This window comes from Heterodontus francisci, chromosome 11 (genome assembly GCF_036365525.1).
Source record: "Heterodontus francisci isolate sHetFra1 chromosome 11, sHetFra1.hap1, whole genome shotgun sequence".
NCBI lineage: Eukaryota > Metazoa > Chordata > Chondrichthyes > Heterodontiformes > Heterodontidae > Heterodontus > Heterodontus francisci.
Window position 1 is genome coordinate 89,571,548 of NC_090381.1, and position 17,384 is coordinate 89,588,931.

General features: G+C 39.1%; 1 protein-coding gene across 11 annotated transcripts in view; it reads right to left on the reverse strand.

The window, feature by feature from the left end:
- Positions 1-17,384, reverse strand: part of dlg1b (discs large MAGUK scaffold protein 1b) — a 438,658-nt gene that overhangs the window by 412,028 nt on the left and 9,246 nt on the right. For all 11 annotated transcript variants that reach the window (XM_068042457.1, XM_068042451.1, XM_068042454.1 and 8 more), the window contains exon 3: positions 10,201-10,364. In XM_068042457.1, coding sequence (XP_067898558.1) covers positions 10,201-10,364 — 164 coding nt within the window. The remainder of the gene's footprint in view (positions 1-10,200; positions 10,365-17,384) is intronic.

The window sequence follows — 17,384 nt, forward strand, 5'->3', positions numbered from 1 at the left end:
GAACCTTTGCAGAATCTAGGGAATTTTGGAAGATCACAACAAATGCATCTATTATCTCTGCAGCCACTTCTTTTAAGACCCTAGAATGCAGGCCATCAGGTCCAGGGGACTTGTCAGCCTTTAGGTCTAATCGTTTCCTAGTACCTTTCCCTGGTGATTGTTTTAAGTTCTTTCCTCACTTTTACCTCGTTTTTCAAGTATCTTTGGGATTTTTTTGGTGTCTTCTACAGTGAAGACCGACACAAAATGCCTGTTCAACACTTCTGCCATTTCCTTGTTATCCATTATTAATTCTCCAGACTCTCTAGAGGACCATCGTTCACTTGAGTTACTCTTTCCTTTTTAAATACTTGTAGAAACTGTTTTTATATTTCTAGCTAGCTTTCTCTCATTCTAATTTCTCCCTTTTTAAAAAAAAAGTCACTCTTTGCTGGTTTTTAAAAATCTGCCCAATCTTCTGAGCTACCACAAATCTTCAGAATTGTAAGCTTTTTCTTTCAATTTCATATTATCTTTAACTTCCGTAGTTAGCCATAGATGTTGCGTCCTTCTAAAGTCCTTCTTTCTCAATGGAATATATCTGAGAGTTATGAAATACGTCTTAAATGTCTGTCACGCTTCTCTACTGTCCTATCTTTTAACTAATTTCCCAGTTCACTTTGGCCAACTCTGTCTTCATACACTTGTAATTGCCTTTACGTTTAAAATTAGTCTTAGACCCACAATTCTCACCCTCAAATGGAATGAGAAATTCTCAATCATGTTATGATCACTGTTGCCTAGAGGCCCCTTTACTACAGAGGTCATTAAATAATCCTGTCTCATTGCACATTACCAGGTCTAGAATGGCCTGCTTCCTGGCTGGTACTAAAATGTACTACCCTAAGAAATTGCCCCGAATACACTATGAACTCATCTTCCAGGCTACCTTTGCCAATCTAATTTGTTCAATCTATATGTAGATTAATATCACCCATGATTATTGCAGTACCTTTCTTACAAGCTTCCATTATTTCTTCCTGTATACTCTGTCCTACAGTGAAGCTGTTAGGGAACCTACCAACTACTCCAAGCGACTTATTTGCTATTTCTTATCTCTGCCCAACTGATTCCACGTCTTGATCTTTTGAACAGTCATTTCTCATTACTGTACTGTCACCCTTAATTAAGAGAGATACCCCACCACCTTTTCCTAGCCTCCTGTCCTTCCGAAATGTCAAAATCAGACAACCAATTGCATTTATAAAATACCTTTAACATAGCAAAATATTACAAGGTATTTCACAGGAGCATAAGAAGACAAAAAACGGACACTGAACCAAAAGGACACGACATTAGGACAGGCGACTAAATGCTTGGTCAAGGAGGTAAGTTTTGAGCAGTCTTAAAGGAGAGGAGGTTGAGGAGAAAGATAGGCAGGCTTGGGGCCAATGAGTGATTTGGTTCTAGAATGGAAGTCAACTCAAAACACATGTTGAGGCAAAATTACTTGGGTATTATGCTCAAGGTGAAATTCAAAGTTCAGTCCAGTCCATGTGCTAATAATCATTCCACCTAGTTTATTATACAAGAATGTCATTTCTTGATAATTTTTGAAGCATATAAAACAGATCAAATATTGGAGGTCAAAGAGGTACCACAAAAATAATATTGTACCCGAGAGTACTGTCATCTATCAGAGGGAAATATTTTCCACAAATGTCAAGTGATGCCTACATCACATCCACCTCAGGGGTGATCTGATTGAGGTGTTTAGCATGTTAAATGGATTTGATAGGGCAGAGAGAAAAAAAAAGAATTTTATTCATTTGTGGGACATGGTCATCACTGGCTAGGCCAGCAGTTATTGCCCATCCAGAATTACCCTCGAGAAGGTGGTGGCGAGCTGCCTTCTTGAACCACTGCAGTCCTTGGGGTGTTAGAAAGGGAGTTCTAGAATTTTGACCCAGAGCCAATGAAGGAACGGCGATATAGTTCAAAGTCAGGATGGTGTGTGGCTCGGAGGTGAACTTGGTGGTGGTGTTCGCATGCATCTGCTGCCCTTGATCTTAAAATCAGAGCTCGGCCATTTGAGAGAGAAAAATCAGAAAGCACTTTTTCCCCCCCACATAGGGTAGTAAAATTCTGGAATTCTCTTCCCCCAAAAGGCTGTGGAAATTGGAACAATTGAAGGTTTCAAGACAGAGATTGATGGATCTTTGTTAGTAAGAAGAGCATCAAGGGATATGGGGCTATGGCAGGTAAGAAGAGTGGAGGTGCAGATCAGTCACAACCTAACTGAATGGCTGAGCAGGATCGACAGGCTGAATGGCCTAGGCACGCTTATTCACCAACCTTCCTCCTAAAGGGTCATTGTTTACAGATGTAAAAGGAAGAAAAAAATAACTCATTTAATAGATCAGATAAAAATGTCTTGACCACGTTTCCTCATAATCAGCTATCACCACAACATTCTTTAATTCAGCAAAAATGCACATCTTTGCAATTTATAAGACACTGTGATACCCCACAAGTGTCTACATTTATTGCATGCAGCGTGATAGGGTGTCAAGACATAATTTTGCGCAAAATTCCAAGGTAGTGAAAGTGTGATTTTGAACCTGGGCACAAATAAATCTCACCACAAATTGCTGGCCCTATTTATATCACAAGGAGATACTCCTTGGTGAGTGACAGATTCTAGACTCATCAGCCCTCAGAAAAGACATTGGATGTCCTTGATCTGAGTACTACTGGCTTATGTTCTCATACCCGTCTCTCCTACATATGTCAGCAAAGCAATTCTGCTGTCATCCTCAAAGATGTTACTGACAGACAAATATTTGAGATTTGCACTTTATAATGTACTGACTGCAGTAGAAATCACCCCACGAAAGGTGATCCTGGTTCAACTACATCAGGGTACAGTTCACAATAATGTACAACTACTGCCCAAAACTAGCACAGAGAAAGAAGCAAGTCTAACAGATAGTACTTCAGCAAGCATTACCATCTCATTTTCAGCTCAAACATTTTGGCTACTTTGATCGAGGCTGTCAAATTGTGTGATTAAAATATAGAAATGTCACTCAGTAATTTATTCATTCAACTACTCCATAAAAAATAAATTTCTCTGTAGATTCTACCATCAAGTGTTTGCAAGAGAATGAAAATCCAGTAAGATTTGTTACGTTGAGCTGGGAAAGTGAAAAAAATGGAACTAATAGGACTTCACTTTCAAAAGTTACATTGCACAAGCATGATGCACAACTTGGAACAGTCACGCCATAACAAAAGCACAGACAAATGACCTCCCCCATCATGCACTCCAGAGCATCCAGCTAAACTACCATTGTTGAAGGGCACTTCTGAAGGACTCCTCAATGGAGCCCTGCCAAACACTGCCTGCATATTAACAGTATGCATCTCCACAAACTGCACTAATTAATCACCACAGCATGCTGTATATTAATTGATCACTGGAGCAACTGGTCTTTAAATTTAAATAAGTCCCAATTAAGTTTATGCTGTACCAGTCAACCATTAAACTCAGCAAGGACGGATTTAAAAATAGGATCCCCTTCCCTTCACCTGTCTAAATCAACCAACTATATAGAAACTGGGGGATCTCATGGATACACTCAAGGATCCAGTGTCTGATGTCACCAAAGCATGTTCACAATCACTATCAATGAAATGGAGACAATATGTACAACAGCCCTGTGAAGATTCTGCTGACAGAGGGAGACATGGAACAAACTATGGGACATGCAAAAGTTACTGCAATTAAGGGAGAAGGTTAACTGCTCATCCTTTCATCCAGCAAGGGAAAACATAGCTCATGCACAATGGGGTCTGAAGAGAAATAAATTAGGGAGAAAAGTATCTAATATTTGAAAAATAAAAGCGTCAGTTTAAGATATTTAGTAATCCCAGTTCAAACAGGCACAATAAACTTTAAAAACAAGCAATGAAAGAAGGTAGATGATAAGGTCTGCTCAATTCTTCTCTGCCAGCACTCAAGGATATAGCCAATTTTTAAGCCAAGCTTCTTTCAATATTTCCTCCCCATTAAGCAGCAAATTCTGCCAAGATGGTACAAACATTGTAAAGTCTGAGCAGAACAGCAGAAAGCCTTTGCTCTTCACAAATTAAATGTGCAAATAATTTCAAGCATTGAATATTGGACTTTGATCCAATTTGGAGTAACTGATCTTCCTCCAGTCCCAATTCATTGGAAGGGATGTCTGTGCAGAGGAACAGAACACATTTCCACTTTAGGATTCCTTGATGCTTGAAGAATGAAGTATCTTATATTCTGCTACAACAATATGCCTTTAACTGCAAGCTAAAATGCACCAGACCCAAGTTTACTTTTTTTTTTTAAATATAACATTTAGCATGCCAGATATTTTGTATAGTCTTAGACTGCCAATAAGTGCATTGTTTGAATTGCCAATCCACAAACAAGCGGTTCCAAAATCATTCCATTTCACCTTATGGTCAGCAAAGGAAAATTTTATCCCTTTCTTCCGGGTTGAAGAAAGGGTACATTAAAAAAAAACATTATTCTGTTATATTTAATTTTGTTTGAAGGGTCCTGAATCAACAATTGTACAGCATAAAGATGGCCACCTCTTGTGTTGGCTCCCAGAAAAACCTACTTATTTAGTCCCATTTTCCCCACTCATTCTAGTTACATGATACTAGGAAGGAAGAATAAATCACAATACCCAACAGGCTATGATTTACATAATACTTGCAGCTGCAGAAATGGCACTAAGTCTCAGAGTTTAATACCTCACAAGCATTTGTAGCTATTCAATATATACCTTGATGCCAATTCTACTACAAACGGTAATACACAAAGAATCACAGCTGGAGGTTCTGAATTACCAGAGTAGAACATTCAGAAATATTGTGTTTCAAAAGAACAAAGTTTTTTTGAATCATTCTTGGGACGTGGGCATCACTGGCTAGGCCAGCATTTATTGCCCATCACTAATTGCCCTAGAGAAGGTGGTGGTGAGCTGCCATCTTGAACCGCTGCAATCCATGTGGGATAGGCACACCGACAGTGCTGTTAGTGAGTTCCAGGATTTTGACCCAGTGACAGTGAAGGAACTGCAATATAGTTCCAAGTCAGGTTGGTTCAACTCGTTCATTTCATGTGCATTCCAAATACTTATGTGTTGTTTAGCTAAGATTGCAACATTATAAAATGTTGCTTATGATTTCAATACTTTCATAGAATTGTTTAAAACCTGCTTGAGTTTACAGATAAAATCCTTTACAGATTTCAATAAATCCAACAATGAAAAAGTTTTGGACTTTTAAGTAAGCAATGTGGACAGCGGGTACTAAAGGCATGTCAACGTAAACAATACTGAAACAGTATGGTGGTTTGTTTCAAATTTAGGTTTGGGTTTTGATTGACGCAACTTAAACTGATAAAATGTTTGTCCACTGCTTTATAGGTTGACAACCAAACAGGTAGTTTTTTTTAAAATTAAAATGAAGTGTTTCTCTGGTTAACAGAACCTCCAGAATTTTAATAAAGTTATTGCAGAGCTGAGAGACTGAAATGAATTGGAGAGTAAATTATTTCACATGGGTCATTGGTTTAATGATGTTTGGTCAGAATACTGAAAATTATACAGGTATCATGGCATACCTAAAACAGCAGTCATGTTTAACCACTTGGTCCTCGTATTCAATAATCCCCTCCCCATACTTCAATCCACCCCCAGCAGCCCAATGATGAACCAATCTGCATCCAGTAATAAGCTTGCTGAATTGCCAATTGTGCCATCACAGGTCTGCATTGGTAGGCCTTGGGTGTTGACTATGAAAGAGGGTGTGGTACATTTATCAAGAAAATAAATCAATCATCGTAAAAGGAAAATAAATCAATTGTAAAAAGCAACGTCTCAGACAACGAAACAAATCAGTAAAAGGTATATACAGTAAAGAGGATTTAAAGCAGCATTTTGGAGTGGGAAAGTAAAGAAAACTGCAGAGATTAAGAAATCTGAAGAGCTAGGCCAATAATGGCCAGATTGAAGATGATAGGTATGGGTGGGGAAGGGTGGTGGTGGGGAGCTGGAAGGAGGGAGGAGCTGTTTACAACAAAACTTGCACACATACACAGCATATTTTGCAGAAATGTAATCAGAACATAAAGAGGTCGTGTGATTGCTGTGACAACAGTACAGGTTCTTTCCACCCAAATTAACTACAAATTACATATTACAGTATTCCTTCATTCTAATTGTGCTACATATTCAACATTAATGAGTACAACACAAGCGTTAGCAAACCCCCACACCCCCCCAAAATAGCTGCAAAGATTCTCAACCTACAGGCAGCACGTTCTTGTACTTATTCCAACAGATGCCTTCAATTCAAATGCCATCCCCCAGTGATTCAGCCAACAGGTTAGCCACACAGCTGGAAAGCCGATAAAACCAAAAATAAATATATTAGCAAAAACATGCGATTGCGTTTCCTCGCAATACGAGAGGCAGAGGGATCATCACAGAACAGCTATACTTAACACCTCACTGCCCACACATGCCATCCTGCAGATCTAACACTGCAAAGAAACACCTCCAGATTTTATTCATATTAAATCATTTGCATCGGCAAAAATGTCACTTACATAAGCAAGTCACGAGCATAACATTGACATCTTTTCAAGTCGAACTACAAAAGTTAAACTTCACTGACCCTTCCCCACAACGGCAGCTATTATAATAAATTAGATCTCAATACACAGTCACAGTTTTCTTTTCTTTCATCCCCCAAAAGTCAATACACTTCATCTCTCCTGAAGACATTAACTCATGCAGCTGTGTGGTGCTGACAGTACACTCATACCTTGTCCAAGCAGCCACTCTATGCACAAGCTTAAACAAAAGTTCAGTTGGATATTTGAACATGTAGACATCGCAGTCGAGTCCAATCCTGGTTCTCATCCCACATTCACACACAAACATTTTTCAACAAGATTCACTGGACAGCAGTCAGCCCTCCCCGCAACCCAGCCTTCCAAAAACTCAGCCAGCAGGAATTTAGCATCCAAATTCTGCCTCTGCTGAGATCAACTAATTCAGCACAGACCAGGAAATGAACCTAGAGCTTTTTGCTATGGTCATTGTAGCTTGGTATTACACCAAAGCTATTGAAGTAAGCCAACCTTTGTTTTAGTGCTGACAACATGCAACACTCACTGCTCATTGCTATCAAATTGGAATCAAACAGCCTCAATATGTTTACTGTGATTTGGATGTTATTCTTAACCCTCAGTTATTGTCTCATCTCAGTGTTCTAACTAACGCACAAAAGCATAGCAAGCTGCTGCTCTGGCATGATTCCAATTAAAATACAGGTTTGCAACCACAATTTCATGCAAGTCCAATGGGTACAAATTGTTAAACTGAAATCATGTGCTTTTCTATAGCGTCAGGGGTGTGAAAAAGTCACGCTGGTCTGATTTCATTCAGCCACTAGTGACCAGCTCTAGCGACGCAGGCATTGAGGGGGGTGGGGGAGTGCAAAAATCACCTGCACACCCAGAGAGTGGTACAGGCTCCCTCTTTCTCCTGCCACTGCCCTAAGAAACATGAAAAACATGAGAACAAAAACTAATCAGCATTCCCTAAAACTTTGTTAAAGCATTTGGTTATTGGGTGTTTGTCATGGCAATATACATGAATTTAAATGTCCTACAGATTCAATCCAAATTTCCACCGATTTCAAGTTGACTCTTGCAATAGCATTTGTACTTTAAAGGATCAGGTACGGTAGCTTAGTGGTAATATTACTGGACTAATAATCCAGAAACACAAATTCATACACCACCACGGCAGTTGGAGAATTTAAATTCAGTTAATTAAATAAATCTGGAATTTAATGGTGGCCATGAAACTCAGATTTCCAAAAAAAATCCAACTGGTTCACTTAACGCCCTTACCTGATCTAGCCTGTGGGTGTTCCACAGCAATGCGGTTGTCTCTTAACAGCCCTCTGAAATGACCTAGCAAGCCACCCAGTTGCATCAACACAGTGACAACAAACTGCAGCAGTTCAAGTCTGCGGCTCATTACCACCTTCGTGGGCAATTAGGGCTGATATCCACTCTCTGCTTCGTCAATTACACTGGCAGAAGTCAAAAAGGATCAGGTGAACAGGTACACATCCCATGAATGAAGAAAGAAAGATGTGCCCATAAGTAGTTCATAAATAAGCCCTAGTAAATTTGAAAAGCTTACATAGTGGTAGAAATTCAGACTTTCTTGGCCAGAATACATCCCAGAAAAATCAACTTCAATAAACTAACTGAATCCAATCCAGTTGCTACATTTCTCAAAAAGTATTATTGGCTCGAACGACAGGACACATACATTTCAGTACATTGGTGCCAGATTAGGAGGAGATCACTTCACAATCAATTGGGAACTGCCAAGAGCCAACAACTTGCATTTATGTAGCTCAGTTAATGTAGTAAAATGTTTGAAGGCATTTAACAAGAACAATATCAATAAAAATATTTTTGACACCAAGCCACAGAAACAGAAATCAGGATGGATGACCAAAAGCTTGATGAAAGAGGTAAGTTTTAAGGAGCATCTTAAATGAGAAGGGAGAGGTTTAGTGAGGGAATCCCAGAGCTGAGGGCCAAGGCAACTGAGAGCATAACAGCTAATATGGTGTAGCGATTAAAATTAGGGATGCACAAGAGGCCAGAATTGGAGATGCGCAGAGATCTCAAAGGCTTGTAGGGCTGAAGGAGCTGCACAGAAAGGGAGGGGCCAAGTCATGGAGGGATTTGAAAACATGGATGACAATTTTAAAATTGAGGCAGTATTGAACAGGGAATGAGTGAAGATTAGCAAGTACAGAGGTTTTGGGTGAATGAGATTTGGAGTTAGTTATGTTGCAGGCAGCAGAGTTTTGGATGAGCACAAGTTTATTGCGGGTGCAAGATGGGAGGCCAGCCTCTCTGCCTGCATTGGAACAGTCAAGTCTAGAGGTATCAAAGGCAATAGGTGAGGGTTTCAGCAGGTATGATGAGACAGGGTTGGAGTCAAGTGATATTACGGAGGTGGAAGTAGGCAGTTTTGGTGCTGGTATGTGGTCGGCAACTCATCCTGGAGTCAAAACACAAGATTAAGGTTGTGAATGACCTTGCTCATCTTAAGACAAGTTACCAGAGCTGGAAACAGTGGACAATGAACAGAGTTTGTGGCAGGGACCAAAAACAATTGCTTCAGTCTTCCTAATATTTAGTTGGAGGAAATTTTGTCTGCCATTCAATATTGGATAGCAGACAAGTAGTGTGGCATATCAGAGATAGTTGAGGGGCCCAAGGTGGTGATGGAGAGATAGAGTTGAGTATCACTGCCACAGATGTGGAACCAGATGTATTTCCAGGTGATATCACCAAAGGGTAGCATGTAGATGAGATACAGACAGGAGCAAGGATAGATACTTGGGGAACCCCAGAGGTAAAGAGAGAGGGAATGAAAACAGAAGCCAATGCAGCTGGTTCTTTGACTATAACTAGATAGTGAAGAGCGGAACCAAACGAAATGCAAACATGTGAGCAACCAAACCCAGTTTAGCTCACGTTGAAGTTTTTACTCCTAATTTATAAGTTAATCTGTTTTAAATCTGGAGATGAGAAAACAAATCAGGAACAAAATTACTCCAATACTGAAAACAATGGTTCACAAAGACTGTCAATAGAATCTTTTCAGAAGAAACATCCAAACAGAACCACACATTTGCTTTGAGGGGAAACTGCTACACATGCTGAGATGTTCTACTAATGCGTCTTATGCAAGATGTATGAAACCTCTTCAGGTGGGGCTGCAAGAGAACAGCTGTGCAAGAGAATTTCTGGCATCATTTCTGCAGAAATTTTAATAATGCAATTTTGACAAGGCCTGACAGCTAGTTCACCTTGTCAATTACATTGGCAGACGTCAAGAAGGATCAGATAAACAGAAACACAAACATTGGTACATTAGAGAAGATAACTTCAGCTGATCAGTTTCAGGTGATCCAAGGAATAGCCTCTTATGCCACAATCTGCTACATCAACTGGTTACTCAACCTGACAATTTACTGCATCTTACTTTGTAAACAGCACCTTTAGCATTACTGCATAAGCTTTTGTATCTTTTCATCTGTCTCTCTACCTGATCTCACACTTACCTCTGTACTAGGACTAAGGCTGATGGGAAGCGCCTCCGATGTAACAGTTGTGCCTGGAAGGTTGGAAATATCCCAGTTACGGACTGCTGGAACAATGCCAGTTGTCTTTTGAGCAAGAACCGGTTGATTATCCAGCAGTGACACCTCATAAAATTCCTGAATATCTGGAAAACAAAAACATGCATCTAAAGTCCACAACCACGTTAGGATACACATACTGTAGGAATCTACAAATTTGTATCTATTCCTCAACAATACAGCCTCACTAGCATTATTCCAGTAATTATGAAATAATCCAAACTTCATGAGTTAAGAAGCACAGCTAAACCGTTGAGACACAACCAACCCTTTTAAGCACCTGCATCATTAAAGTAAACAAATCTTAAAACACTTCAATGTTCGTGCTCAACACTGCACCCGGTTTCAGGAGAATCAACACCTATGCATTGATGTTGGGATCAGCTCTTCGCATTTACTTAACCTAATGCTTTATCTTTCAGAAAAAACCACAAAATGGCACTGTAAACCTATTAGGATACGAACATTGACATGTCTGTACACAGAAATACAGCATATGCACTTTTAGTGTAAAACTGCCTTGAACATTACAATACCAAATATACCAACATACATATGAACATACGAATTAGGAGCAGGAGTAGGCACTCAGCCCCTCGTCCCTGCTCTGCCATTCAATAAGTTCCTGGCTAAACTGATTACTCCACATTACCACCTACACCCGACAATCTTTCACCCCTTGCTAAACATCAAGAATCTGTCTAACTCTGAATATGTTTAAGGCAAAGACTCTGCTTCCACCACCTTTTGAGGAAGGGTTTTCTAAAGACTCACGACCCTCAGAGAAAAAATTTAAATATAAAGTATATTAAATTTTGTAATCCCTTTAACACGGCTTTAATTTTCAATACTTGTCCCTCTTGAGGTATGGTTCAATAGGCACTGGCACGCCTCCCATACCTCACAATGCCATTCCTCATGTGGTGCCACTCATTGTCTAGGCTAACAGACTATTCAAGCTTTTGACCAAGAAAAACTGAATCAGAAATTCACAAACTTTCCAGCAGGAGGCACTAGATGCCCATCACAAGTAAAAACTCCAGCAGACTTCACCCTGCCCTCGCCTTGAACAATGCTAGTTAAAATTCTATTATTCTCATTTAAGTTAAGAGTTTTCAGCAAACACCTTAATCAAAATTTCGTCAATCAGTACTAAGTGATTTTCTTTCCCTGTACATCCCACAGTTTCAAGCAGGATTCTACAGAGTCTGATCAAGTCAATACAGAAAGATTTTTTAAAAAGTCAGTCCAAACTGAGAAACTGCTGCAACTCCAGAAATCTTATTTAACCAGTCTCATACCATTTTTCAATTAATTAACTTGCATTCATGCAGTACCTTTCACATCCTTACGACATCCAAAGCACGTCAGAGACAATGAGTTACTTTTGTCGGGTACTCATCGTTATGTAGGTTAACAGCAACCAAATTACACAGCAAGATCCTAGAAGCTGTAAGGATGAGAAACTAGTTAACCTGCTGTGGTGTTGGTTGAGGGATAAGTGTTGGTCAGCATGCAGAGAACATTCTCTGCACCTCTTCAAATAGTGCCTTGAGATCTTTTATGTCCATCTAAACAGATGGACGGGACGTGTGATTAACATCTTGACCAAAAAGGCAACATTCCCTCAGAACCCCACTGCATTTAAGTGTCAACACACTGCACTCAGGTGGAAAGATAAATTAGGTGCTCATGTCCTGGAATACCAAAGTAATGTCCCACTAATAAGCAATCCTGGGCTAGATTTTCCATTCATTGGTATTTTCAGGTAATAACTGCACTAGACTTACTAACATGTGAACAGTAATTTAATGTAAAAGGCTAGATTTTTGGAATGAGTAAATCTAAAGGTAACAGTATTTATTGAAAACTAAGCAAGGAGACTATTTTGTTTGATATTTAGATACCTTAAAACGGGACTAGCCAAATTCAGATATTCCCACATCCTGCTTTATTCACTGACCCAACTCTCTTCCCCCTCAACTCTTATTCAAAAACGCCAACTCTTCTGCAAGCCCATAAAAATCAGATAGTCAGAACTCAGCTGAACAAACATCCTTATTCTGCCTCCATTTCAGGTGTATTTCAGATGTTCTGCACTACCTTTTCCTAATTTTTCACACTGCACACATGGCACTGTGCTGACTATGCATACTCCATCGGTAAACAAAATACTGAACACTGCTCTGGTTTGTATGCTTATACCTTCCTTTTCATGTGCATGTAAATTCTTCTTAATTTTAAATTTAGACATAGGTTTTATACTCAATACATGCATGATGTATACAAATTCTAACAAGACACAGTTGTAGCTACTTTGACCAGGACAATCTGATGGTGAAAATTTCAAGTTAACTGAGTGAAGCTGGAGGGCAAGAAAGACGAATGGCTTATATGTTCAATTTGCATTAATGACCCTAGAGGACTATCCACTAGCGCACTTGAGGCCTGGAACAGGAAACATTGTATCAGTTAGTCCACTTTGCTGTATCATTTCTTTCTTCAGATGATGGTCTTGAGGTGAGAGACAAGCTTCCTCCAGTTCCAGCCACTAGTTAGTACAATTCTTGCATTGACTAATTGAAACTTCATCAAGTATATCAATGCAGTCAGAAGAGCTGAATGTTAAATCACAGCAAGGTATTCCATCAACCTGCCAAATGCAATTTCACCTTCTAAACATTCAGGCAAGTCAACTTTACCAGACAAGCACCTCACCTTGGAGATAGTGCAGACTTGAAGTGAAGCAAAAAAAAAGTACCAAGTATGGCAAGAAAGGACAGTTAGTTCATTTAACTTCTACAATCACAGATTCTTCCCAATTTCATCGCCTGAATGAAGCAAATAATGACAATGTTTCCAGCAAGAGAAAACAGACAAATAGTTCTCGTCATTAAGGGCAACCAAGTAAAAGTGACTCGAGGATATCCATCCACCATAATAAGGCCATTTAACCACTGATGTTTTAATTCCACATAATTTTCTGAAGAAAACATGCAGATAGCACAATTGTTAGGAGGCATATCTATCGCACAAAAGCTTCAGAACAGCTCTATGCTGCTTTATTCCATGTGTGAATATCAATTTGCTGAAAACGTAAACTCGCATTTATATAGCAGTTTTTACATTGTAAAACATTGAGACATGCAAAAAGAGCATAGTTAGACTAAAATTGCCACTGAGTCAAAGCAGGAATAATAGGGTGGGTGACTAAAACTTGGACAAAATGGTAGTTTTTAAATGGAGATGCCGAAGGGAAAAAAGGTGGAGAATTTGAGGAAGTGAACTCCAGAGCTGAGGGCCAAGATGACTGAAGCCACAGCCTCCAATGATGGCATGGAGAAAGTGGGCTACCCACTGAAGGCTGAGTTCTTGAAACGCAGATTTCTGTGAAGGGTTCAGGGCTGAAGGCTACAGAGCTAGACAGGAGCAAGGTTAAGGAGGATTTGAACACGAAGGTGATCATTTTAAAATTGAGGCAGCAGTGGACTGGGAACCAATGCAGGTCAGCGAGTACAGGGATAATGCGTGAACAGGACTTGGTGCAAGCTAGAATACAGGCAGCAGTTTTAGATGAACTCAAGTTTACGGAGGGACAATGATAGATGGGTGACAGCCGGGAAAGCATTGGAAATATGTATTTAAAAACATTCTGTAACTGCTGAAAGTCACAGACTCGTTTTCCCTGAACATTTATTAAAATGAACCTCAAATCTGAATCAAAATGAGTCCCAAATTTGCACATTTTTTCGTCAGTTGACAAACCCATACAAGGGAAGTTTGAATTTACATACTCAATTACATTGTTCTTTCCAATGATATTTCAAAAAGGGAAGTTTCCACACCATGACTGCTTTTCAAAAAATGATCTTGAACAACTTGTACCCAAATAGTGCTATTAATGTAGAAATAAAGCCACAGAGGCACTTGGGGTGGGGGTGGCGGGGTAGGACTCCAGATCAATATCTAAGTCCTGTCCCGATTTGCTGAATTTCCTTTTAAAGGAAGTGCAAACAAAGCATCTGTAAAAACAGCTTGTAAATAATATATTCTGCAGGACCACAAAAGGCTGAAATAAAATAGCCAATAAACTGGTAACCTGCCTTACAAAGAGCTTGCTTCTTGCTCTATTTTGTTTTTTCTATTCAAGTGCTCTCAAAGTGGTAAAAGGGACAAAACAGAAGCTGCTTTAGATAATGCATTCCAAAGCAGTAACACAACCTTGAGGTTCAGATGTTCAAGCTTTCTAGTTGCAGTCTGCGATTCTGTGAATCCATCCGAATAACTGTTCTTTTCTAAATTGCTTTCAAGCTTTTCAAGGCTCCACAGGTCAGCTAATTTTAAGGCTTACCTTTTGGCCTAATATTTAGTTGAATAATATGAATTATTAGTGTCCCTACCAAATCAGCAAATAGAACAGATCAATAACATCCATGGAGGGGGATGGGGAGAGGGATGAAAGGAAGAATGAGAATACACACACTGTATTTCAGCATGATACATTCATTCCTTTGGTACAAGTATAGGTGCGAAGAGGTACACTGGACTTGCAATGGATAAGCACACTTAAATACAGTAGGAATTACAGTGTGACAAGTGTTCAAAGAGGGGAATACAAGATATTAATCCCTTGATATAGGAGAGCAAAGGGAAAGCTCTATTAAAAATACAGATGTCAAATCAATGGACGCCTGATGGCAACACATTTAGTATACCAAAGCAAAAGCAATACACAGGTTTGACAATCTAAACCTCTTCTCCAGTTCCTCTCCCAGCTAGAAGGAAAGACTGACAGCCAAGTAAGCCTCTGCTCTTCTAACTAGTTCCCAGAGAGTGTTATCATTGGGGCTTGAGCTCATTGGCAAACCGTAGAACAAAACTGCATTGTTGAAATTTTTTGAGATATTTTTCAATACCTCAAATTGATCCCTCACTAGCACAAGTGGTCCATCCTAGTGACCAAAATTTGTGATTATTCTGTATTTTTCACTTAAACGGAGTACAAAACTATCACGCTGCTACTATATTTTGCCGGAATTCTAGTAGACAAAGACTTTGGAACATTTTGCTTAGTGTTGTAATTTTCAGGTGATACCAATTTCAGGGTGTGGGGAAGGAAGGAGCCCAAATAACTGCAGAATTGACACCATTTGTTCATTTAGCCAACAATTCATGGAGATGTTTTGCATCAGGACTTCTATTTTAAACCCCATTAAAGGGAACAAAGCTACAAGCAAAAATTGCTATGTTCAAAGCAAAAAGCATTTTTTTCTGTCCCCTCATCTGGCCTTCATATTTTAGTGCACTTGGGACATTTTAAGCCCTGACTGAGATCACACATACACTTGTTAAATCATTTTGCAATGGAATTCAAGTTTCCTGCTCACTCCACAAAAATTTTTTAGAAAACTGATGGAGCATTCATTTATTTTCTCCTCCTTACCATCAGCTTCTGCCCATTATTTTTTCTGGCAAGATGCTCCAATGCTCAGTTTTTTTTTTACTAATTGTCCCTTCTCTCCATTCCACTTTCATTTTATGAAGTTCCTCAATGAGAATAATGGAACTGAAATTAACAGAGCTACAAGTCCAACACATACATGGAATTTCTAATCTTCCCATCTCCAACCAACCAACATGGCAAAAGCAAAAAAGTAATATATATATATATATAAAAAAGATGAACAAAATCGTGACCATAACTCAAGAGCTACAAATAAAACATAATGACTTGATATATTTAGTACAATTCGCATCGATCTGCTCCATTTGGGAGCCTTGTTAGCCCCAATTAATTTTCTTTGCCAGATGTGCATTTATTATATATTCAGAATAGCTTTCCTTTTTGTTGCATCCAGGAATCGACACTTCAAACGTATATTATACACACAGTAAAGGTATTTATAATTTATTACTACATACAACCCAACTAAAAATTCAAAGTTGACCACTAAGCACTCAGCAACAGTAGAAAGTTAAAATTAGCACCATTGGAAAACCTCAATAGGGCAATGCTTATAAAACAGTTTCATTGTTTCAGGATCAGCTGGGGGGGTGGGGGGGGGAAGCTGGGGGTGAGAGGAATCAACAAACCTTTTAAGAAAAAAAACTACAAAATTCCTTTCTGCACCCAAAAGATAATGAACACAATTCAAAATTAACCATCTAACTTTACATCGCACAATATACACACTAAGCCAGTTGCTGTAGCAAGTCATAATCATTGACAGCGTACCTAAGAAACCAAATTCCACACGGTATTCGATTTCATTCTGAACTTGTCTTTATATAATCCAATATCATTACTGATCAGAAAATCATCCAGCTCTTTTCTGAAAAGAGATAACTAAAACAGTAAGTGCATGAGCTATGGAAATCTATTCCAGTCCACTGTGGGATACAAATAGCTTTCACTGGGGAATTTGTTATACATATTCATAAAATAGGACGAAAACCCAAGTACATTCAAGATTATACAATATGAATAATCTGAACTCTGGATTTGACAACCTTTTAACATACTCTATTTCATGCATAATCATGAAGTAGCCAAGTCATTACTGTTTATATAACAGTGGGCCAAGTGGATTTCAGTGCAGTAAAATATCGAGCAGCAGGAGTGAGAGGTGAGGTGGCAGGTCAGATATCAAGACACAAGTGAAGTTCCAATGTTCTAGTCAATAACACTGAAATCCTTCAAACTCCAGTTGGCATCAAATAAATGGATAGATTTCAAAAGATAGATGATTCGTTTTAGATGCTTTTAAAAAAAAACAGCAGGTGCTGTGATCGACACCAACTGGCTCATGATCAGAACATGCGATCTCAACTGCAGTGTGATATCCAATTACAGTACAACAAAACAGCATACCCTGTAACATTTAGCAGAAATAATCCTATATTACCACCCCATCCGATTAGAGACATCATCGTGGATTTTTCAGCACATTTGCATTGAGCATTAAAGTAATAGAATCAGTGAACCTGACAGCACACAAGGTGATCAATCAGTCCACTGTACCTGAAAATCCAGGATGCGCAAGAGACCAGAATTGGAGGAGTGCAGAGATCTTGGAAGGTTTTAGAAGGTTAAAAGATGAGAGGGG